We start from the raw sequence: 25,040 nt of genomic DNA, 5'->3' as shown, positions 1-25,040 counted from the left end.
GCGCATACTTCTATTACGGTTTATTGAAGTGGAGTAGCCAATACTTGTCTTAGGACACATCCGGGAGGCGTGACCCCGTGAACGGCGTCATAATGCTCATTCACGAAAAAAGATTGACATGACAGCATAATGACGAAGTTTTTGGCCTTACCTGGTGTATGATTTATTTGTCGGTCTACAGTGACCACCGTCAACAAAGATCAGTTAGGTTTATTTTTATTCAACTTACGTATTTCAAGGATTAAAAAGGCCCGGAAAGAGGAAATTGCAGATTTTCGTGATTTTTGGACAGGTGTTAATTTTATCTATTTATCAGTAAACAAAACAAACGATAAAATTTGTCTTCAGACGTTTGTCGCGTTCATTAACCGCAAATATGTGTACTTTGTCGTGAAAAAACCGTCAGTGTTGTCACTTTCTCGACTTGTCAAACAGCGGTTCTTTTCATTGTTTTCATTTCATTACAACTAATGTGCACGCTATTTGCAATCAGTAATCACGATTTGAATTTCACAATCAAATTAAGGATAGGTTGAACCTAGAATTATAACACTTAAATTTTCTTATGCACGTGGCAAGCTTTGGTAAATTTAGTGCTTTCCTTTATTCAGTTTCGTATACCATTAAATTTGCTTTCAAGATCTCGACATTTAGTATTCTTTAAAAAACAAGAATTTTCTATGGTTATTATTGACCATTAAACACATTTAAAATAAATAAATAAATCAAATATAGTGTGAATTCATAGCATATTGAAACTAAGTATAACCAAACATGTTTCAGGTTCTCGACTCGTGGAAAATAGGAAAGTGAAAGTAAACCGTAATATCAATTGCGCTCGGTGAAACTATTTGCTATTCAAATGAATTTAGTAATTTCTTGGTTCATTCTTTGTTTTAAAAATAATGATAATTAAAATCTACCGTAATAGAACAGAGGGACACAATACTTCACCAATTTACCAGAACATTACTAGACTTAAATCGGACAAATTCTCTGATTTTTATAATGTTTGGCTAAGATCTAACGTCCCAGAAATTCCCCAAATTACTTTTCAGAAGTTCCCCAAATTCCATTTTGAAATAATTAAATATGCATTTATATACATATTCACCAGCTTTAATTTCCTTGTATTTTTAGCATATTTTTTGCAAAACAGGCAATTCAAGAAGTGTACGAATGTCATAGTAAGAACACTGAGGAAATAAGGCTGTGTGGCATGATCATTTGTATTTTTTTAATTTGGTAAGTATTTTATCCTGACGCTACATCTGCGCGGTCCTAGTATTGTATATCAAGATCCTACAAAAAGTAAAGGTATCAAAAGAATGACTTCGTTTGTTTCTGTGTTTCGAAATACTTCCGTTTACTTTGTAATATATACTGACCCGTGTTTCTTTCATGATTTTTACTAGTCAACGCATCTTACTCCGAATCATATTGTATACCCCTTCCCTTCTCCATAATCGCAGTCATCTACGTTTCAGAGAAATGCAAAAGTTAAACTGTTCAAATAACATTTATTTTCATTTTTTCCCTACAATATCATACATATAACATTTCTTTCATTTCTGTAAACACACTCTTAAATTCTTAATTTATCTCTGAAGGAATATCTTAAGCTGAATGTGAAATGTGTTTTACTTCCATATTTCAACAAGTTACAAGAAAACATTGATGCAACCATCAATTGTCGCCCGGGAAATATATAAAGTAAACAATGGAAATAAGTCTTCTTCATCAAACCGCTTAGATATGTGTGAAAAGTCATGCGTCTAATTGATGGAGACGATAGTGGAGAACATTTTGAAAACTCATAGTCGGATAAAAAATCAAACAAAAACGGTACCATTTAAAACTTGATCAATTCCTCAAGTAAATGTTAGTTGCATAAAATATAAATTGAAGTTAGACACATGCATCAACTATATTCAAAAATGTATTTTAATTTTCAATTTCCGAATATAAAACGCGAACTGTGCAGAGTACGTTTTTATGCGAGAAGTAAAATTCGATGTTCTAAAAAAAGGGACCTGTCATTTTTTCTATAGTAAATGATAAGCAACTTTATATATTAAATATGAAAAACATATATATTTTTACAGATTCACTTTATGGAAGTAAATATATTATGTATCTCCTAATTTATCAAGGAAAGAACAATCTGATTAACAATCTTTCCAATGTTTAGAAAACCTTTAATTCTGAATAACTACTCCCGCCCCAATCCCCATACACCAACACTTAAACTTACATGTATAGAGCAGCCCGGTCCTCCGGGCTGCAATAACGAATACAAGGCCGTAACTAGGCTCACATTTTTAGTGAGGCAAGGGTTCTGGGCATTACTAGTCCCAGATGGGGCAAGGGTAGTACGTGATGTCCAGTGATGGGGGGTTCCAGGAGAGGGGGGTCCTGAGACCTGGATATTAGAAAATAAAAGATTTAATCTTAGAAAGTTTTTACGTTTTGTTAGAGGGTATGCTCTAGAGTCGAAAACTAAGGAGTTGATCCTAACATTGCGGGTTCGAATCCCACTGCGGGATGTTGAGACCAGTTCTTCAGTCGAGACCGTAAAAAGCTAGGTCCTATGTCACAGTATGATGGCACAAAAACATCTCTCACTGTTCAATCATCTTCAGTGACCCTGAAAGCCCAGTACAGTGGAACCTCATTTATCCGGACGCTTTGATTCCTAGTCAATTTGTCCGGATATGTGAAGCGTCCGGATACCAGAATTACCAGTTAATTAGAACAAAACAACGTTAAAAAATTACGTTCCGATAAAAAATCGTCTGGATACTGAAGCATCGGGATATATGAGGGTCCACTGTACATGTATAAATTCAAAACTTGCAGCCCTCCACCGGAAAGTACTGGTGTCTCAATATTAATGAAAAAGTCTTAGCAGGGACAGAGATATATTTTTTATGTCTCTGGAAGGGATGTTAAACAATCAAACAATTTACAAAACAAACATTTTGAATTATATTTTACATGCGTTCCAAATGAAAATGAGGCACCTGATGAGATATGAACGATTTACAGAAACTGAAACAAAAGTTGAAAATATTAATTTAACATGAAGACACACATACTAGTAATCCATAAGTTTCAATGTAATACTTTTTCACATTTAAGAAAACTCTAAAAATTTAGTGAGGCATTTGCCTCACTTGCCACAATGGTAGTTACGGCCTTGGAATATATAAAACAGCACTATGAAGTAAATATTTAAGTAAAGCTAGTTTAGCTTTCAAGCACACTTTTGTCATAAAACGGCAATAGGGGGATTTCCAAAGGGCTTTTCTATGGCTGTCAAAACTATGCTCCAGAAGAGCTGTTTGAGAATTCTTCCAGGTACCCACGTTGCAGAAGAATTTCCACGTAGCATTTCTTTGATGGTGGACGTCATATGTTTGTTATCAATATCACTCAACATGATAATTACTACCGCCTCTGTCCCTTGATTGCGGATCAGCTCCTGTGCTTTTGCAACCTCGAACTGACACCATTCGTCCTGCGCAAACTCGTTGGACATAACCAAAATGATTTTCTTACTTTCCTGCATTTTCTCAATGATCTGGCCGACGATGTCAACGCCTACGTCAAAATCTCGTGAAGGTTTACAAAGACTATAGAAAAGCTCTCCCTCCAATTTAGGCACCAGTGTGTGGAACACCCAACTCTCATCAGAGTCACAACTTATTATGTAGCAATCGAACAGATAATCAGTTGATAATTCTTACATAACCTTTCCTACGTAACTGAATCAAATAGATGATATTTCTGACAGTCGGAAGATGCCAGTATATAAGGATAATCAACATAATACAAAGGAAAAAGACAGAGCCTAGAAGACTGCCGATCCATACCCAGGGGTTTACCTCTCTACAGTCCACGGTGGTATAATTAAAAGAGACCAATAATTTCTTGTTCCAGGCAGATGGTGATTCACAAACATATCGCTGGGGATACTGGGCCACTGTTACATTTTTCGTGGATTTTAACCAGTCCCGGAACCAGAGAAGTTGACAGGAACATGAGAACGGGTTGTTGGACAAGTCGATCTCTCGTAGTCTTGTTTTTCTTGTGAACTCGAGAGAGGAGCGATTGACCACGGCGATGTTGTTTCCAGAGATGTCCAGTTCTTGTAGATGTGTTAATTTGTTAAATATGGTCCGATTCCATCCAAGTAAATTGTTATTTTGCATTTTTATTATACGAATTTTTAAAATTGTGTCAAAAGTACCAGGCGCAAGGTCTTTTAATCCACAACCCCCGAGGTTAAGTACTTCCAGTCTGACAGAGAACCGCAAAATTCTCTTCAAAGTTACACCACTTGAAATCTTATTGTTTCTGAAGTCGAGGTCTCTTATATTTGGAGCAAACTTAAACATATCATAGCTATATCTTCCTTTTTCATCAAAGTTATACAATTTAGAACTGAAATACAGGGTCTGCAAGGAAGTCGAGTTTAAAGCAAGATAATCGATTCTTCGTAGTCTAGTGAGACCCACTAGAAAGAGGGTTTCAAGCATTGGCAAGGCAGCAAAGGTGTTGTTTGGAATAATTTTAATGTTTGCAAACACAAGAGATAATTTCCGAAGATTTGGCAAACAGGTAAAATCTTTCATGAAGACGGCTCTCAGTGATGTTTGGCCCATGTAGAGAGTTTGCAATCGTGGCAAAAGACTCCTTCCTTGATTATTGCAGAAATTAGGACTCTCTGTAGGTATGTACCTTCAAGACTTAATTCGATCATATAGGCCATGTTGTTCAAATCAATATGACTTTGACGAATTGGGTTTCCACTCAAATATAGGTTTTTGACGTAAGGAATTCGTTGGAGAAGTCGAGTACCATTAAATGAATGCAAGTTGTTATGCGATAAACTTATAAATGAAACGTTGGAATTTTCAAGTCCATCAAACATATAGGTAGGAATAGTATTCCATTTATTGTACGCCAATGCCAATCTTTCAACCATGCCATTAACATGATATAGAGCTTTTGCAACAACATTGCTTTCAAGCAAATTTTCATGAGAAATTTCAAGCCTCACTAGATATTTCAAGTCTTCAAATGTATCCTTATCTATTTTCAATAATCCATTATTATAAAGAAAAAGCTTCTCCAATTTGATTTTGGTCAAATTTACGAGCATGTTTCGATTGATGTTGGGTAGATAGTTTCCCAAGTAAAAAAAGTTGTTTGATGTACAGAGGTAAGACAGGGAAATAGCTTAGGTGAGAACACGTAGCACTTCTCTTTTCCTTAGAACACGCACAATACCCGTCCCCACAGCGAGCTAAAACAGCGACAAGTCCCACAAGAAAAACACACTACAGCAGTATTCTTCTCAGGCTCATTTTATAGGAAATCCTTGCATTAGTTTTTAAAAAGATTCAGATTTTTTTCTCCTAAAAGAATTTTAGTTTTAATTTGTCCGGATTGAATTTTTAAGAGTCATTCTCTGTAAGCATCAAAATGGGCTGGAAATTGAAAATCACGGATTTTGCTGAAACTTGGTGAAATAATTACATTATAAGCCCTGTTTACAAAAATATTATTAAAAGTGATCAATTGGTCTTGTTTCCATGGCAACCAGGTTACCTGTTTTTGCACATAGGTGGAATATACCTAAAATGATATTTCTTCCCATTAATTTACATTTAATGAAATAAAGGTGATTATTATTATTTTTTCCTTTGAAATAATTTGTAATTTGTATTTTCTATACAAAAAACTTGAAAAATTTTTTTGGACCTGCCGTTAAATGCAAAATAACATAAAAAATTGCCTTAAAAAAGGGGGGTTGAACATAACAATGTACACAAAAAACGCAGGCACTGATGGAATATTCTGATGCTCTGAATTTCACTTTGTACAATAATGAAGAACATATGAAAAAACTGGAGAGGTAATATTTACTTTAAGAAAATAAATTGATTGTGAAGTTTGTAAAAATCTCTAAATTGACACAAATTTTTTGTCAAGAGTTATTTCCCTTTTCGGAAATCTTTTGCTTTAATCGTTGAAAATGAAAGTAAAAGTACACAGCAGAAAGCGACTTTGAGGGGTAAATACTGTGTGCTTTGGATATTTTCAGGGGTTTTAATCCAACCTGTGAAGTATTCAACATTACCCTTAGTTAAATGATTGTTCAGGCTTTAGTGTGTCTGAGAAATATACATGTTTATGTATAGATGTGATAAACTTAAAAATGGATTGCATCCTATGAAATTCCTGCCTATGTGACAACAAGAGCTGCATCATTGAAAAAAGTGTTTAAAAACAAAGTAAGTATCAAATGGACTTCAGTGCTAATAATAATAAGGTTGTGATGAAGAAATATACATGGCAATAATAAGCACTAGGCAAGTTCCAATGAAATATTTATCACATACATTGAAAGTTGCACATATTTTGTATGAGTTTATTAATAATAGGGCATGACTATTTATTATAAAGATAACTTTAAAACACCCAAAGCATAAATAATGACATGGTTCTAATTATATCACTAATTTATAGTATAGGCATATTATCAATCTGATTAAAATCAGATGTTGATGAAAATTATATAAACCATCTGTCAGGCCATCCTTAAAAAAATGTTTGTTTGGAATTGCTGCGTAATGGGTTTCGGACACAGGAGGGAGGGAAATAGTTTTTTTTAATTAAAGGTAAATTTTAAACTTTTGATAATAATCTCAGTAAACAGTCACTACATTTTCTGACTTTTTAAAAAAGTATCTACAATCAACTAAAAAAAACCTAATTTTACATAGATCTGACACAATATTTAAGTGTTTTGTATGGTGTATGTGATACATGTAATGCCCCCCCCCCAAAAAAAAATGATTAAATAAAAAAAATATCTTCTTACTTTTGGTCAATAAAATTTTTTCAGGAGGGGGCAATTCCAAACAAACTTTAATTTTATCTTGGCCTCAATAAAATCATATATGTTATATTAAAAACCAAATTAAACTAAAGCAATTCTGTATTATGACAAAAGCTAAATACCTCCTAATAGCTTTTTAATTGTGTGCTTGAAAAAAAAATGAGATGGGGGGGGGGTGGTTTAAAAAGTTATTGCTATGCAAGGTATTTCATCAATTTTTTAAAGAATTAATTTCATTTATATATCTTTTTTTTTAATAACTGGTAATTATTTTTTTTTATTTTACAAGTTGAGCTTATGAAATCACATCGCTAAACTGAACACAGGACAAATCTGCAATTTTGTTTTAGATTTCAATTTGTACAGGGCTGAAATTTGTTGATGCAATTTTTTTTGAATGGGGATCGATGATCGTGGGTGAATGCCTTTTCATTCGAATTTGAAATCATTGCAAAAATAAAATTGATATCAGATTATTTTATTGCATTAAAGAAAAAATAATTTTTTTAATTATTTAGATTTTTTGTCATAGCAAACACTGTCACAATTGAATTTAAGTCAAATTTATAATACAACGTGTACACTTTACTGAAACAATGTATAATGAAGTAATACATTAAGGTTTTTAGGGAATATGGCAATTTTCAGCGGAGAGGAGGACCATTCACGTACATGCAGAAATTGGGGATTTGTAAAAATGGTCATTGTTGAAATCATATATAACTAGGATCTATGTGCCCAAAGTATAGCTGAGAAAGAAAATATTATATTTGATTTTGTCATATTTTATGAAGGCATCTCAGTATTCCATTTATTGCAGACTTTATGTTCTGTAAAATATTTTTAGAAGCTTTCCAAATACTGAGTAGTTTAAAAAAAAAAGTCATTTATATGGAACGCCATCACTGCCTTATAGCATACAGCTATGCATTTATTATGTCAATTTATCATTGCGTGATGTGAACATATCTTTACGTTATGTCCATTTTGTATGGGATGATGAAAATATATCTTAACATCATGTCAATGCTGCATTACATGAAGTAAATACATCCTTTCATTATGTCAGCACTTCATAACTTGAAGTAAAAAAATCATTATGTGAAGTGATAATGTGTTTACATTGTGTTAAAACTTTATTACGTGAAATGAATGTTTCTTTACATCATTTCATTTCTGTAATATGTGAGGTCAAAATTGCATTACGTCAAGTAAATTGTGTTTTATAATTAAACTTATCATTACATGAAGTCAAAAGCCCATTTCTTTTTTTGAGAGTGAATATTTCTATTATATCAAAGAATTATTACGTGATATGGATTTATCTTTATTTTACGGCGAGGGCATCATGACGTGAGGTGAACACATCTTACCTTTATGTCTTTGCTTTATTACGTGATGTAAAAAGTGTATAACATAATGTGCACATATCTTTATGTTATATCAACACTTTATTGCATTATGTCAAAACTCCATTCCGTGATGTGGATATATAATTACGTTATGTCAACTCTTTCTTATGTGATTTAAAAATATCTTTATATTGTGTTAAATCTTTATCATGTTGATTCCAAAAGTTCATTACCTGATGTTAAAATACATTTACATTATCTCAAAGCTGTATATCTAGTATATAATGAATGTTGACGACCGTGTTTTAATGACTGGTAAGAAGGGGGGGGGGGTCCTAATTGATTAGGAAAAATTACAGGCACATAATATCAACCCCCCTCTTTTCCCAGGCATAACTTTACTATAGAAAATGTAATGTTCATCGAAACTGTACAGCCCCCCACCCCCACTTCTTGTTGAAGTATAGTCCACTAAGGGTAATATAATATATCTGGAAAAAAATAGGACTGATTGAAGTTGGACCACTCTCCCCGAAATAGGATTTTCGGGCTTGGACATTTTTTTTTCTTGGCTTGTCAAGTTTTTTCGGGTAAATGATTTTTTTCTGGCTGACCTCCTCTTTCAAAAAATGATGCTACGTCACTGGAGTTAGTAATTTTTTTTAATCATTCCAGGGCCAGAATTCTATTACAAAAATCTACCAGTCGCTAATCTAAATCAATTGAATATGCCTTAGTAAGCATGCATGGGCACATATCAGTGGCAGATATGGGAATCTTTAACAAGGAAGGGGGACGGTATATGGTTGGAGATCAAGGGCGGAAGGCGGAGAAGCTCTCAGGCTTTATAGTTTTATAGAAAAAAGTTTTCAACTTAATTCAGCTAAACTTAATGTGAAACTAATGCAATGTCCTACAAAGTATAAGACTTTTATTAAAAAAAAAAAGAAAACAATTCAAAATAAAAAGAAAAAATGACTGCTGCACAACTCATAATATTTGTTTTATTTAATTATCAGATTAAAGTAAACACCATTGAATTTCGACGTGACTTTAATTCACAGTCGCAGTGTTAAGGCTTTGCTTGTTTCAAGATTGTCAGTCATTTGTCGCTTAAAGTTTTCATTTAAAGATGTCATTCCGAAATCGCTGAGAATCTCTTCTACGACAGTTTTCTCTCCCGCCATTTTTAGTGCTTGCGGAACGCGGAAAATACGTTATGCTCATATAAAGGCCGAGGATGCCCGTGTTCGCATAACGTAATAGTGAATCGACATAATGTAGAAGAGTGCGCACAGTACGGCATGAGCTTTTCACATCAGTTAATAAAAACTAAGATTGTCATGAAAAGTAAACATAACGAAATGCAAGTTGACGAAATAAAATTGTAGTATGTGTAAATGTCATAAAGAGTTGACATAATGTAAAGGAAAGTTAACACGATGCAATAGTAGTGTGGGTTAATGTCATAAAGAGTTGACATAATGTAATGGAAGGTTGACACAATGCAATAGTAGTGTGGGTTAATGTCATAAAGAGTTGAAATAATGTAATGGAAGGTTGACACAATGCAATAGTAGTGTTCTGCTATAAGGCAGTGACGGCGTTCCATACATTTAACTTGAAAAAAATATTAATACAAATACATCAAGCCCCCTTTTTTTTAACAAATTGGAGGAGGATCTGGTATCATTTTATTGGCCGTCCCCCTCACTTTAACACCCCCCCCCCCCCTAGAAAACTATTTCAGATAATTATATTTTTCTCACTTTGAGTCAAAATGAGGTTCTCTGTTGATTGAATTTCAAAAGCTTATAGGGAGTTCATTCCCATGGGCATAGCCCCCACAGACAGTGTTTTGGACCTAATAAGAGCATGGTGGTTTGTAATTATATGCTTTCCATCTGCATGACTGCACTTTCCTTAATACTTATTTTAACCCTGTGCCTTTATGAGGAAGAACAAAATCACAAAATCTTTAAAATACATTCTGAATTTTGAATGTCGTTCTTAATGTGTATGAAAGACATTTATCTCTGCTGGGAAAACTTCAACGAATTTTTTTAGTCCCCTACCGGTGAAATCGGAGGGGACTATAGGTTTCCCCTGCGTCTGTCCGTCTGTCTATCTGTCCGTCCATCTGTCTGTCTCCGTCTGTCTGCCAGTGTGTCCCACTTGGTTTTCCGCACTTTTTTTCTAAACGCTTGCAGATATTGAGCTGAATTTTGGTATGTGGGTGTATCTTGATGAGTTACAGATCAAGTTAGAATTTCGCGTCACTTCATTGGTTTTTGACAGAAGAATGGCATTTTGAATTTTTCACATTCGTTTAATTGAGATCGGGTTCATGCTGCGCTAACTTCCGATGGTCGACATAAATACGAAGCAAGAAAAAGACGGAAAAATAAGTTGAATTTTTGTCTTAATGTGGATTATTTTATTAGGTTTATGGCATCCACAACCTCAAAATCAAGCAGTTTTACCTTGGACATAACTTTTGCAAATTATTAAATGACATACTGAAGAAAAACTTAGTTTCAAAAAGGGGAAACCGGTAGGGGACATGTATTGATTATTCAATACTCTCCGAATGCTTGTTTATGTATGGCACAGAGTGTCTGACACGCGGATAAACAGGAAGTTGACATCAGATTTAACCTCAAATGTTACCCACCATGCATATGGCATGCCTTAGCAAACACCTGCTAAAATTTCAAGCATCTTCAATGAAAAGCTGAGTTCCTGAGAAAACTGCAACCAAACATTTGCTACATACACACACAGGCAGACAGACAGACGAACGGACTGACACACAAAGGTAAATTAGTATACCGCCCTCTCCTTCGTAGCGGTGGTATAATAATAATAATAGGAACTGCAAAATATCATTTGAATAACATCAAAAACAAGTTGAATCGAGGAGGGAGGGGGCACTCTTGACTATGTGCTTGTCCTTCTTAAACTAAGAAACTTCTTAGCACATAGTAACTAATGTACAGGTTAAAACATGTGTATATATGTTTCAATTAATAAAGCAAGTTGCTTCCAATAGATCGGTCATGATTTTATGTAGGTATTTATTGTTTCCATGGAAACAAATCATGCTGCAGTAATTCAGATAAATGTGATCAGTTTAAGTTTGAGTTCATCTGTATTTTTGTCCCGCTAAATAAATTAAAAGTATAATCAAACACTGGTGGCAGTTCTATGAGTTTTGTATACTGGTACATCAATAATTGTTATTCCTGAATTATTTGGTTACCATAGCAACTGTTTATTTTAATTATCAATGTCTATTTTTATGTATAAGTGAAATGACAAAGTTTACATGGTTTGTGGAATTTATTTCATTGAGGAAGAAATATAATCAGGCAATAAAGCAGTAGATTTTGTATATTAAACATATCAATGATAAGGATTTTCCTGAACTATTGGCTGCCATAGCAACCATTTTTTAAAATCAAATCATTAATTACTACATGTATTTTGATATTTAGTGAAATACAATTAAATTCAATTTATTTTATTGAAAAAGAGAAAAAATCATGAATGGAGCTTTTATGATATCCGTTGTATACTTGTCAGTATCACAAAAATTGTGATAGCAACCGTTATAAGGAAGTGTTCAAAAACTGTTTGGTTACCATAGCAACGTGATTTTAGAGCTTGAATTTTTATTTATTATTTTTTTAAAAATGTACATAAGTGAATTAACAAATATAATAAGTGTTATCTATTTATTGAAGAAATTAAATAATGCACTGAGGCCACAGATTCTGCATAATGAAAACGTCAATAGCTATAGTGATTTTTCCTGACTTTTTGGTTGCTATAGTAACAGTTTAATTTATGAACTTACATTTTTATCATTTTATTTTAAAAATATGTGGTTTAGTAGTGTGATTTGTTTTACTTTTGATTTTTTTTAACCTATAATGTACAAAAAGGAGCCAAATGTTGAATCTACAAATTAATCCAAAATTTCCATAGCAACCGTTTTCATTTTCGTTTTATTTATTTTTAAGAAATATTACCACCCTAGAAATTTTATATTTTGTTGAGTAAGGAATGACCTTTTTAGTGATGGTAGTTGTTTGTTAAGGATTGCCTGCGTTTTCTTGCTACTAGGCTTAGAAAATGCCAAAAATTGGCATTTTTTCAAATTTGTTAAAATTTGAAAAATTCACACTTTTTACTTAAAGACAACTCTTTTATGACCAACTACTGAATAATTTCATCAGTTGTGGTAGTTACTCCAACAAATATTCTATCAGAGTAGGCAACAATTAAATCTGTAAATAAAATGCAGAAAATAGAAATTTATGATGAAGATTGTATACTTTCAGTAGGTTGCTCTGTATTTTTGGCCTCAAAATGGTGGTTTTGGTTACCATGGCAACCGGGACTCAAAATAAAAAATTATCCCCAAAAATGTTCTATACATGGTGTTTCTACATTGCATGCAAAAAATCAGCAAAATCTGTGATGTACCATTTCCAACTTTTTTCTAAATTCTTTGATTCTTACAGAGAATGACTCTTAAAATTCAATTCATATCCGATATTAATAAATAAATGAGGAAACATGAGGACCGAAATCCAATTAATCATATAATTGTAGTATCTGTGCGACTGTCCCGTGGTACGACTTACTGCCTGTATTACGTCAGACGGCGGGATAGTCGCACTCCCCCTCTTCTACACCTGGATGCCGAGCAGACAGGACGTGTCTGGGACAGCAGCTGCGCGGGAAGTCGACCCGGGCCAGAACACACTGTGATTGTGTTTGTATATATGTTGAATGTTAATAAATATATTGTAAAGAACACCTCCTATACGGTTACTTTACTGGCGCCCAATTCGCGGGGCCCGGAGATTCCCTTACCATTGCTTACTGCTTCAAGTGAGGTATTTTTAGACATCGGTTTTAGCCGCCATTTTTGGTGCTGCTAGGTACGTAAGAGCACGTGTTGATTTTTCATGTATTTTTCTCTGTGGACTTTAGTGTGTCCTCTCTTTCTGGGGATGATTTTCAACCCCGGAGCCCAATGCCTCACACTACCTTTGTCCGAGACTTGGTGAATACTTGGGACATGTCCAACCCCCACTGCCCGATCACACCCAATCCCTATGGTACCAAGGTGAGGATATTCAAACCCCACAGCTAGGTATGGCTATGCTTAGTGTATTACAGCAGCATAGTGTCCCTGTGTCAGCGACTAGTAGTCCTGCCTATCTCAATACCTTGGCCTGCCATTTTGGAAGGGAGGGAGGAGGATGGCACATGAGCAGCCGAATATATGTGGGCCCGCCAAGCTGGGACACTATGCTAGTCAGCCAGTCCCGGCCTACAAGGATCGCAGCTTTGGTACAGCTTTGGTACAGTAACACCTACACAGGACACCAGTAGGGTAGCTGGGAGTAAGCCCAGGTACAAGGACCTTAGGTATGATGGTAAGACCAGCTGGAAGGCATTTTTGCATAAGGTCATGAGGTTGTCTGGCAGTCAGCTGTGGACCGAGGAGGAGCAGCATGACCAGTTGTGTTTTTCCCTTGAAGGGGCAGCAAGCGAGTATTATACCCTGCTGTTAGAAACCAGTAGTCAGCTCCGTCTAGGCGAGATCCTGCAGAGATTTGAGAAGCGTTTTGGCTCCTCTGCCCCAGATCTCGCGCATCAACTTAACTTCCAGTCTGCCAACCAGGACCCAGGAGAGTCACTGCGTCATTGGGCCGACAGGGTCCTGACCTTGGCGACACGAGCCTTCCCCAATGTGCCTGATGTGCACACTCATGCTATACCTCGGCTATGCTATGGAGCTGAGGACAGAGATGCTGGTCTTTATGCGCTTGATAGGCATCCCTGGACAGTGGAGGAAGCCGTGGAGCGCATGCAATACTATCAACACTCACGGCATCACAGGCCTAAGCAGTCAAGGGAAGTGAGAAAGCTGGATTCTGCTCATGACATGAAGCAGACTGATCCCGGGAGAGTAAATGTTGCTGCTGTGAAGGAGCTCACAGCCCTCCGGGGCAGGATAGAGAAACTCAAGGAGTTGATGAGGCAGAGGGAAGCTGCCCCCCTTCAGAAACATCAGAGGAGTGGTACCCCGTCACCCAGATGGACAGAGCGGGACTGGAAGCCTGCTGTATGTTTCAGGTGTGGAGAGGTGGGGCACTTCCGTAGAGATTGCTCCACCCGAGCTGCAGGGAAGACGATGGCTACTGACGGGCAAAGGGGCGGGACCAGTATTGGAGGACTCTCTGTAGAGTTGTTTCCTACGTTGGATTCCAGGGAGCTGGGGATCGGTGTTTCCCGCTCCTGTGTGCGGTGCCGGCGCAAGCGCCACAGACTGAAAGATCATTTTGGGATTCCACCATCACCGGAGCTTTGCTTGGCTGAGGAGGAAGTGGTCACCATGGAAGAGGAGGTGGGGACTGTATCTCCCCACTACACTCTGGAGCCGCTTGGACCAGCCATGGTTGGTGATGAGCCCCATGACCTGGGAGGGTGGACCCATGTGATGTTGATCTGATGCTGCCTGCAGGGATGGGTAATCCCTGGGCACCGGTGAGAGTGGGTAAGGAGCCGTCTATACGCACTGAGCGTTTATGCGGATCTAAAGGTTTTACTGTTGGCCTGTGCGTGCAAGGCATGGAAGTTACAGCAGTAGTGGATACAGGGGCTGAGGTCAGCGTGTTGTCGACCAAGATGTATGATCAGCTGGAGCCTAAGCCCCCAATCCTGGAAAATGTGACCATGAGACAGGCCGGAGAAAATGCAGAGTTGGAAGGATTTATAGTGGGGCCTGTCACTCTGTGTATTGGTCAGCAAGAGCATGAAATGGAACTTCATGTTGCCCCACTACAGGACGCTATGTTGCTGGGCATGGATTTTCTCCGTGCCCGGAAAGCCCAGTTAGACTTGGGGCAAGGCACCCTTACTCTGGGGGATGAGGCCATAAAGGTGGAGTTCAGGAGGTCTGGTGGTATTCCAGAGGAAGGAGTGACCTTGAGAGGAGGCCCACTAGTTGAGGCAGACAGGTGTATGTCTGTTCCCCATTTAGTGAGGGACTTTGGTAGTGTGGCGCCTCTGACCCGTCTCGGAAGTACACTAGGTATACCAGGCCCAGTAGTAGAGATGTTTGGAGAGTCCCTCTTGGATTCTGCCATAGAGGATATCGGTGTCGAACCACTATCCCCAGGACCAGCCCAACCTATTTTCAATAAGGTGGACTATGGTCATGTTTCTTGGCGATTACCGAGTTGTGTGGGCAGGGGCCCAACCCCAGAGGAAGAAGTCACCAAGGACCATGTTGCAGAAATGGGGACAACCCCGTATGATTTAGGCAGTCCCTGGTCGTCTGATGATTCGATACCAGAGGAGAAAAGTACTTGTCGCTTGTACAGATCCAGGCGGAGGCGTGGGCGACGCCGGAGGGCAAGTTTGCCCTCCAGAGCCTGATGGTGTAAGTTTTGTCAGTTTCTGAGTTGTGAGTGGGCCTGGTGACCTTGGCCCACTCGGTGAATGTTATACAAGAATTGTTAGAGGTTGTCTGGGAATTATCCCGGGCATGCCATTTGGTAGGAACTGTGATTACTGATTAGGATTCGTGTAAATCCTTGTGGTGGTTTAGACTGGAGCTTGCTCCGGCACTTGTTATTCTTGGGCAGTTAGCCCGGGAGGGCGTTTACAGCGCCCCGACGATGGAGATGGATCCGGACCCTCTTTCCTGTGGTAGACTCAAGCCTTTCAAAGAAAACAGGGGGGAGTGTAGTATCTGTGCGACTGTCCCGTGGTACGACTTACTGTCTGTATTACGTCAGACGGCGGGATAGTCGCACTCCCTCTCTTCTACACCTGGATGCCGAGCAGACAGGACGTGTCTGGGACAGCAGCTGCGCGGGAAGTCGACCCGGGCCAGAACCCACTGTGATTGTGTTTGTATATATGTTGAATGTTAATAAAATATATTCTGAAGAACACTCCCTATACGGTTACTTTATAATGTTAATTCAATTATTAAGTGAGGAAGTTAATACAGAGCAGGATATAAATACAATTCGCAGATACCCTCAAGAATAAAAATGAAGATGTCATTTTATATAAATCTGACGTCATGTTTGTTATAAAAATTAGGTATGGAATGTTTCAATTCGATGTGTCATTGGCCTTGAATTATTGTCTACACTTCGAGGTCACTATACGTTTCTCAGTAGATAGAAACCCTTTGAAATGTCTGTCATGATAACTTTATTTGCATATGTTTAAACAATAAAATTGTTTTTTATGTTTGTTAGTATGGGATATAACAGGTGGAGATAAGTAACAGTATTCATTATCAAAAATCTTCATGCAATCAGAGAAATACATTTCATTGTTAAATTTTTTTCTGTATTCTGTTAAATTACATAAGATGTATTTTAACGGAATTAATTGTTTAAATACATTCTTAATGTAAATGCTCGAAACTACATAGGGAAAAGCAGCTGGCGTGATATTCATATAATTTTCTTTTTAATTGAAAAGTATGCGATATCATGTAAAATTTATATAAATATTTGATTATACGATATTTTTAAAAAGAATTTTCAGGTGATTTTTTCTTTGCACGATATTTATACGATTGTTCTTTATGTAAACATTATATGATTATAAGACATTTACATGTATGTCATAATGGCATGAAATTTTTTGTATAAATTTCATCTACATGTATCTTGTTTTTCGTCTATGTCTCATGAAAAATTTATATAAAATTTATGCAGGCCACTTTTTCCTGTGTATACTTAGGAGGGGGTACCTAGCTATAAGCTATTAGATAAACAAAAAATGATATAGAGATTAAATGGACTCAAATTGTATAAAACTTTAATAGCTAATAAATACAAATGTCAAAAAAATATTTTGAGACAATAATAAATATAAATGTGAAGTTTAAAAAAATATTGCACACAATTGTCATATGGCACAAGGGCGATGGCTTTGCCATCAAACAAATTAACTTTGGTAGGATTTCGCTTTCTTGAATATTCCAAGAGAACTTAGATAACTACGTTTTCCGGCGGATAGTTCCTTTCTGATTGGTAGAGCTGCCGGTGAATTTTCAGACCTTGTACCTAGTCGTTCTGACAACATTTCCTCAAACCTCTGCTTCTGAGCTTCCAATGAATGGCCACCGATTCCAGTACCACTTCCGGTGAGATGACCTGGAATTGGTCCGCCTATCACTGGGGACCCTGGAGCACCTGGGTAGCCGTTTGGGGGCATTATTGGTGGTAAGATATCTCCAATCCCACTCCCGGCTCCTTGGGACTTACCATAATCAGGTGCTTTTCTCATAGGGGGATCAATTGGTCCAAACGGTGAAACGTCTGAGACAATCTTGTGCGAGTTGTCATTGCTTGGGGCTTTTCTGATTGGTTCAATTGGCTTAAATGGTGAAACGCCAGGAGCGATTTTGTGTGAGTTGTCATAGTTTGGGGCTTTTCTGATTGGGTCCATCGGTCCAAATGGTGAAACATCAGGAACGATTTTGTGTGAGTTGTCATAGTTTGGGGCTTTTCTGACTGGGTCCATTGGTCCAAATGGTGAAACATCAGGGACGATTTTGTGTGAGTTGTCATAACTGGGGGGTCTTCTCACAGGGTCGACTGGAAAGTCTGGATTAAAAATCCCTCCTCCAACAGCAGGCACAAACGGAATGTTGTCTGGTACATGTACAGTCTGGACTGGTCCGTCATAACTGGCAGGCTTCTTCACTGGTGAAATGGGTACTTTATGGGAGTTGTCATAGCTTGGAGCTTTCCTCAGGGGATCCCTCGGAAAATCTGGTTTGAAAATTCCTGATTCCATACCAGGTACAAACGGTTTGTTTTTAGAAACACTTTTCACGAGACCATCGTAACTCGCAGACTTTTTCAATGGTGGTATACGAACTAGCTTATGTGAGTTGTCATAACTAGGCGCTTTTCTTACAGGATCTACGGGCAAGTTGTTATTGACACCAGGGATAAATGGCGTGTTGTCTGGAAAAATACCGATTGGTCCGTCGTAACCGGCAGGTTTCTTCACCGGCGGAACTGGTACTATATCTGACTTGCCGTAATCTGGGACTTTTCTCACAGGGTCAACTGGATATTCTGGTTTAATAATTCCACCATCAAGTCCTGGAAAGTCTGGGTTAAATATATCACCGCCAACGCCAGGGACAAACGGCGTATTGTCCGGGAGTTTTCTTACTGGACCATCGTATCCGGATGGGTTTTTCACTGGTATTATAGGTTTGACAGAATTATCGTACACTGGTTTCTGTCCGATAGGGTTGATTCCTGAACCTGGTCCATTAATAAAAGGATTATTAAATATTTGGCCATCATTTTGTGTAATTTTGATTGGTCGTCCATCAATGATTTGGCCCGGTAAAGGAATTGGTTGACCCTCTATCCATGGTTCCCCGATCGGACCCTCTGGAAGAGTATCGACCCATAATTTTGTACGATCTGGTCCTGGAATGTTATCGACCCATTGTTCACCTAGAGGACCCACTTGACTGCTATCGATGACCACAGGGTTAATGACATCTCCGGGTTTCAATACAGGACCCACCTTTTGTACATCCCGCGGATCTATCGGACTGCCTGGATTAAGGACTTTTGGAACAGATCCGCCCACTTTGGGATACAGAGGGTCTTTATTGCCTGTTAAGAAGAAAAAAATCTGAATCAAGGTTTATATTCATAATTAATACCTAATCAAATGTAAAGAGAGCATTTCACAGTTCTAATATAACATTGAACACAATTTTTATTTATTTAAATTGAGTTTATTGTTGAAATGAGATTATTGTTGAAAATTACCTGCATAATTTCCACATGATACTGCTATAGCACATGACAAAACGAGAAGTCTAAGCATCTGTAATGAAACGATAAAATTTGTTCAAATACAAGGAAATCAACACAAGACAAATACAGTATCGTGATACATGCTGCATGAGTCTTGACGAACATAATTTAATATATTCAAAAGATGTTCTACTTTTTAAATTTTTTTTTGTTGAATTATAATAAATGCAGCAGTTTTTGCTTTAAACTTATTAATTTCTTTTTTCATAAATAAACATGCATCTTGTACATACTAATGCAATTTATTTAAATTTCGTAAAAAGAAAATGTCTTTTTATAATATCACTTTTGAATTTACTCTCAGGTTCTCATGCAGAATTAAAGTTGACAAGTTGACTGGTGTAATACATATATTCACTACAAAATGAAGACTGGCTGAATCAAAATTCAAGGGAGTGGGAGCATGATAAAATTATATACATGTAGCATGTCCGCAAAAATGTTCATCTACAAAACGATCTTTTTTTTTTCTCTTTTTTTTGTGACAAGCATTTTGTCAAAAGAGAAATGTAACAAAACTCGAGATGGATTTATAAAAGGTTTCAAATAAAATCTACATTTTGTTTTAATTTCTGATATTTAAACATACCTTAGTTGGAAGTTTCTTAGTTTATTGACTATAAAACTAACATCGCTAGACTTTTATATTAAACACAAGGAACTCGACAGTTGTGTGGAGATCCCATTGGTTCCTTTGTCTTACGTAACGTGTGTACATAAATTTGTCACATGAATAATCTACCATTTTATATTACTGGGGGTCGCAAAGGAGAAACTTTTTGGTTAGGTATTTTTTAACAGTAGTGAGACCTTCAGATTAGAAAAGAATACATCCTCTTTGGTGTTCATGCCTTAAAATTTACCTGCAATCATTTGAAAATTCAAGGAATTTTATGATTTTGAAAGATTTCCCTAGGCAGCACCTCTTCAGTATTATTATCGTAGATGCGTCAGTCCGTTTTAAATCCAGCACTCCTCCAGCTATGTAGACAAGCAGTTCTTAGTGTATGTCTTACGTTATTGATAATTTGTGGTCCCATCAATCAGTTTCAGCTTAATGACAAACTAGGGTTTTGAGGCTTTAATGTATTTATAGAAAAAGCTTTCCCTCTGATTTTATGAAAAAATTTGATCACCTTGGTAGTTCATACATTTATTTTTTTTCGCTGAACATGCATGTTGAGATAGCGGTTTGCATTTTAATAACGTGATGATTAAAATGCAGGTGCTGTGGGCGTAAATAGCCAAGTTTTGTGTTTAATAATTTAATTTTCATCATGTACATGTATCTTCTTTTCTTGACTGGTCGAGTCGAGATGTCATAAAAATTGTTTATTAATTATATTTCAGTGTACGTGTTATTTTCACTTCTTAATTTGCTCTCATTTGTTTCTTCGTTCGTTGATTCATTCGATCTTTATTTTTTTTTTCCCATTTGAAGATCTGTATGAGGAAAAAAAAGAAAAGAAAAAAAACAAACAACCGTTCCAACATACATGTATGTAAATGTATGTTCATCATTGATGAAAAAAATATATATATACATTTGTATATATCATATGAATATAGCTTTTCATGCAATGGAAAACACAATCCATGAAGCAGACCTTTCCGAAGAAATGTCATTTTCTAAGAGAATTTACCGAGTGAGAGTATGTTTAAGCCTACCTACAAAATTTAGAACATGATAGAAATATTGCTTTCTAAAGTCTTGACTATTTTAGACAATCATTTTATCCCGTTTTTAGGAAACGAATATTCATCTCTCTCTCCTCTCTCTCTCCTCTCTCTCTCCTCTCTCTCTCTCTCTTTACGTTTTCATTTATTTCTGTATTTTTTATTTATTTGCTTTTTTTTTTTGTTGTTGTTGTTAAACGTCTTTCTCGAATTTTCTATTTTTTCCCTTTTTTTCATACATATGGTGACGCCATCACTTGCCGTGGAGAGCTGCAACTTCAATATAGACCTATATCAGGCACTCAGGGTCATTTTAAAATTGAGCAGTGATCGAGATTTCGCACCCGCACCTTTGAAATATTGGACGTTGGTTCAAAAGACACGTCCCGCGGTGGGATTCGAATCCGCGACATAAGAAACGACTCCTGAAAATTCGTGACTCCGAGGGCAGACGTTCTAACCACTGCGCCTCCAGGGTAGCTGCAGAACTGTAGCTCTCATACAAAAATACATATTGACAGACCGGAGAGCTACAGTGCCACCCATTGAAAAAAATGTATATTTATTGCGCACGAAAAAGTGCGCTGTTTTTCGATTTATTTCTCCATGTTTTTAAAACTGTCGTCTCAAAATATTACTAACCGTGTGTTCCTAACATTTCTGACACTGTTTCCACAACAAAATATGGTTTATAATTGTTTTTAATAGCCCTCCTGGCCCTGAAATTGAGATCATTGAAAATTTCGTCTATTGATAATCCCATTTTGGTTTGTAAGATGATTCGGTCCAACACGCTTCGTACTGATGTAAACTACGAGAGTACTTGACAAAGGAGTAAGGACTTTTTTGAAATCTAGTTTTTTTGCAATTGAGGTAAGAATTTTTAAGAATTAACCCAGAACCTTGCGCACTTTTTTGTGCGCAATAAATATACAGTTTTTTCAATGGGTGGCACTGTAGCTCTCCGGTCTGTCAATATGTATTTTTTCGGAGAGCTACAGTTCTGCGGCTACCTCGAGGGCGACTTGCTTGTTGTTAGAAAAACTAAATGTGATTTATTTCTAAATTCTGGGTTAATTGTGATTTATTTCCAAACTAAACAGTTGTCCACTAAATTGTTCATGTCCCCGAATACTTATTAAGGGACCAGGCAAAATTTATTACAATGATGGGATCGGTACAAACAGGCATGGGACAATGAGTTTTTCCATCGAAGAAACCCATGGGACAAAAACATTTTTCAATGACTTACAGTACTTAACCCAAGAGAAATTATCATTTTATTTTTTCAAAAATCGTATTTTTGAAACTGCAGTGACGGATACAAATGGCAACATAAATCTTTTTTTTACAACCAGGCAAGTAGCATCTTTTTGAAAGTGGGGGGGGGGGGGCAACCAGAGAATTTTTTTTTCTATGTTTGAGATATCTGTAGTCTAAGAGACTCCTTAGTTTTGTCAATTATCTCAGTAACACCAAGTTGTAACCATGGGACAACAACTTTTTATAAATTTCAAGGCATGAGAAAGATATTTTTTTAAAATGAGGATTTTGTTTTGTACTGGTCTCATCATTGTGATAAATTTTGCCTGGTCCCTAAGCAACATATGCGTCGGAAGCAAATTGAAAGTTGATGGGGGGGGCTTAACCAACAAAAAAAGGTAAACCCCAATTTTCAATGCATAGAAACTGTCTATCTTTGCAAAAAAAGTGGTGGGGGGCTAAGCCCCCCCCACCCGCGGTTCCGACGCCTATGAGCTATGAGCAAAGTTTGTTACGAACATATAGGGACTTCTCCGGAACCGGATTGTTTTAGAATAAAGTAATAAAATTTTGAATATGCTTTAAGAGATACTATACCACATGTATACATGTACACATAAATTCTACTGAAGAGTTTCTCCTGTATGATTTCGATTATAACTCCCGAGACAAAGCTTACGGGGGAGGGGGGAGGTCAGCGGTAAAAAAAAAGTCTTGGACAGGGTCCGGATAATTAGACATGTTAGAGTTATAACAAAAATAAAGTGAAACATAACGGACTGAAAATTAAAAACTTTGCCAGCAGTAGTATTTTATCTATAGCCGTGTTTGATATCAGTATTAACCGGAGAAAAATTGCGGACCAAGATTGGTTCATGCTTTCATTTTTCATTTGCTGTTTCCGATGGCGGGAAAAAGTATAATAGCAGAAACTACTTAGAAAGTACAGAGAAATGATAGATATAATGCGTCTGTGGGAAAGTATAAACGATCTACTTCTTTATTGTAATTTCTCATGTATCGTGCATTTGATTTAGGTCCCTAATTTGATTTGTAAATTTAAATTCTTAATAAAAAAGAATAAGAAAAATTGAATCTTACTGTGGGTCTGAAGTACATTTGTCTTTTGTATCCGAATGGCCCGATGTGACACTGGTCAGCGTGTCGGCCGTGTGACCAATAAGGCAGGAGGGATGAGTTAAATACTTAACACATTTCATCCATAAACAGATAAAAGAAACAGCTGAGGAAGCATGGATGCTTGGAAGGTAGGTTGAGAAAAAAAAGAGGTTTCATCTTCAGCACAATCGAATTGAATCTTTGATAAATAAAGTTAACGAGGTCAGGTACTGTACAGTTAGATAAATTATCTTGTTGACATTTTTGTATTCACTGTCAAAGCCTCAAGCAAAGTTCTTATTGCCGCTGACAGGAAGCTTGATCAAAATTTAAAATTTCCAGACAGTGATTGGGAATACCAAGAACTTGTAGAAGGTCAATGGGACTATGACGTCTCTGTCAAAATTTTTTGGGGCCATTAAACAAAATAAGAAATATATATACGAAAGAATATATGATTTTTAATTTTTTAAAAGATGCAAAGAAGCAAATTAATGAATTCACATTTACAACCAGCAAACCATAGCAACATGCGAGGTAATGTACCTGATGTAAGTGCTTCGTATCACCAGACGCAGTTTTTTACAGGGTTCAACCAATGAGATTTGTTGTTTTAAAATTGACTGGCTCTGCATTTATAACATAAACTAGTTAGAAAAAGTATATGCAATATATTTTTAACCTACATTGTTGTTGTTAAAAATTGAACTGTCACCTTGGCACCACCATTATAGATACATTGTAAGCAACCTTGTACTAAGCTGCAGATCTGTAGCGTTATGGTTTTATTTATTTGTCTTTGACTATAAAGCTATACAGATCCCGTAATGCAAAAATAGGTGCAATTTACGGCACAGTATTTTTTTCTCGCACTTTGGGAAGAAATTCTCCACTTTCTAGCATTGGTCAATCAACTAGCTTTCACTCCCTAATTCTAGGCACATTATTTAACTAATCTGTATATTTTATCTATCTCCCAATCGTTTATTGTCGTCTCTACAAGTGATAAAATCCCTTGGTTAAAATTATTTGTAAGACTGCTGAAAAATTCAAAATTCACTTCAAGTGAGTTTATTAGGGATGGGTATTGCCAAAAATTTCGTATCGCGATATATCACGATTTTCACCCAAATTATCATGATATTTTTGCAAGCAATATTTACAATGATTTTATATAAATAGTCAGTGTTTTTCTTAAAAATGTTCAAGAAAAACAAAATTTCACTTTTTATGTACATAAAATTAATCATGTCTGTAAGGTAATTAGCCGTTCTTTTCACCTTTTACAACATTTTTAAGACTTTTTGTAATTGTAATTTGAAAGATTGAACAAGTAAGTGAATAATTTCTGGACTTTATAATATGTACCTAAATACCGGTATTAAGGTCTCTGTATCACGATACGTATCACGCAACAAAAAATCGTGATATACCGGTAAACCGATAAAATCGCACATCCCTAGAGTTGATCAATGTTTATTGCCTGTAGAGACAAAGTCTATAAATGGTTGGGAGGTGGATAAAATATAAAAAATTGGCTACAGAATGTTTCTAGAATTAGGGAGTGAAAGGTTGTTGATTGACCAATGCTAGAAAGTGGAGAATTTCTCCCCAAAAGTGCAAAAAAAGTATTGCCCTGTAAATTGCACCTTTTTTGCATTACAGGATCTGTAGCATTATGGTCAAAGACAAATATATAAAACCATAACGCTACAGATCTGCAGCTACCTTGTCCTCACTTGTTTAATGAGAATTTGATTTTGGCATAAGCCATGATTAGCGAGGATGCTGAGATTGATAAAATTGAATACCCCT

The 25,040-nt window shown here is 36.6% G+C and overlaps 1 protein-coding gene and 1 pseudogene across 1 annotated transcript; both read right to left on the bottom strand.

Moving 5' to 3' along the window:
- Positions 1 to 3,265: 3,265 nt before the first annotated feature.
- Positions 3,266 to 5,399, bottom strand: LOC134249838 (toll-like receptor 13; annotated as a pseudogene).
- Positions 5,400 to 17,113: 11,714 nt separating this feature from the next.
- On the bottom strand, positions 17,114 to 19,861 carry LOC134249820 (uncharacterized). Its single transcript, XM_062732191.1, has 3 exons — positions 19,756 to 19,861; positions 19,119 to 19,176; positions 17,114 to 18,959 (listed from the first exon to the last, which is right to left on the bottom strand). Exons 2-3 carry the CDS (start codon positions 19,174 to 19,176, stop codon positions 17,260 to 17,262), a joined length of 1,758 nt encoding a protein of 585 aa, XP_062588175.1. The 5' UTR covers positions 19,756 to 19,861; the 3' UTR covers positions 17,114 to 17,259.
- Positions 19,862 to 25,040: the final 5,179 nt, after the last annotated feature.

This window comes from Saccostrea cucullata, unplaced genomic scaffold (assembly GCF_032062105.1).
Source record: "Saccostrea cucullata isolate Sc308-1 unplaced genomic scaffold, CSIRO_AGI_Scuc_v1 ctg160, whole genome shotgun sequence".
Lineage (NCBI taxonomy): Eukaryota > Metazoa > Mollusca > Bivalvia > Ostreida > Ostreidae > Saccostrea > Saccostrea cuccullata.
The sequence above is the reverse complement of the archived record's forward strand: the minus strand, read 5'-3'. Positions and strand labels throughout refer to the sequence as shown.

What these genes read in the sequence shown, in the direction of transcription:
- LOC134249820 (XM_062732191.1), bottom strand. Translation starts at nt 19,176, where the DNA reads ATGCTTAGACTTCTCGTTTTGTCATGTGCTATAGCAGTATCATGTGGA. An exon ending in ATCATGTGGAAATTATGCAG is followed by an intron (nt 18,960 to 19,118) that starts GTAATTTTCAAC and finishes TCTTCTTAACAG; the next exon opens with GCAATAAAGACCCTCTGTAT.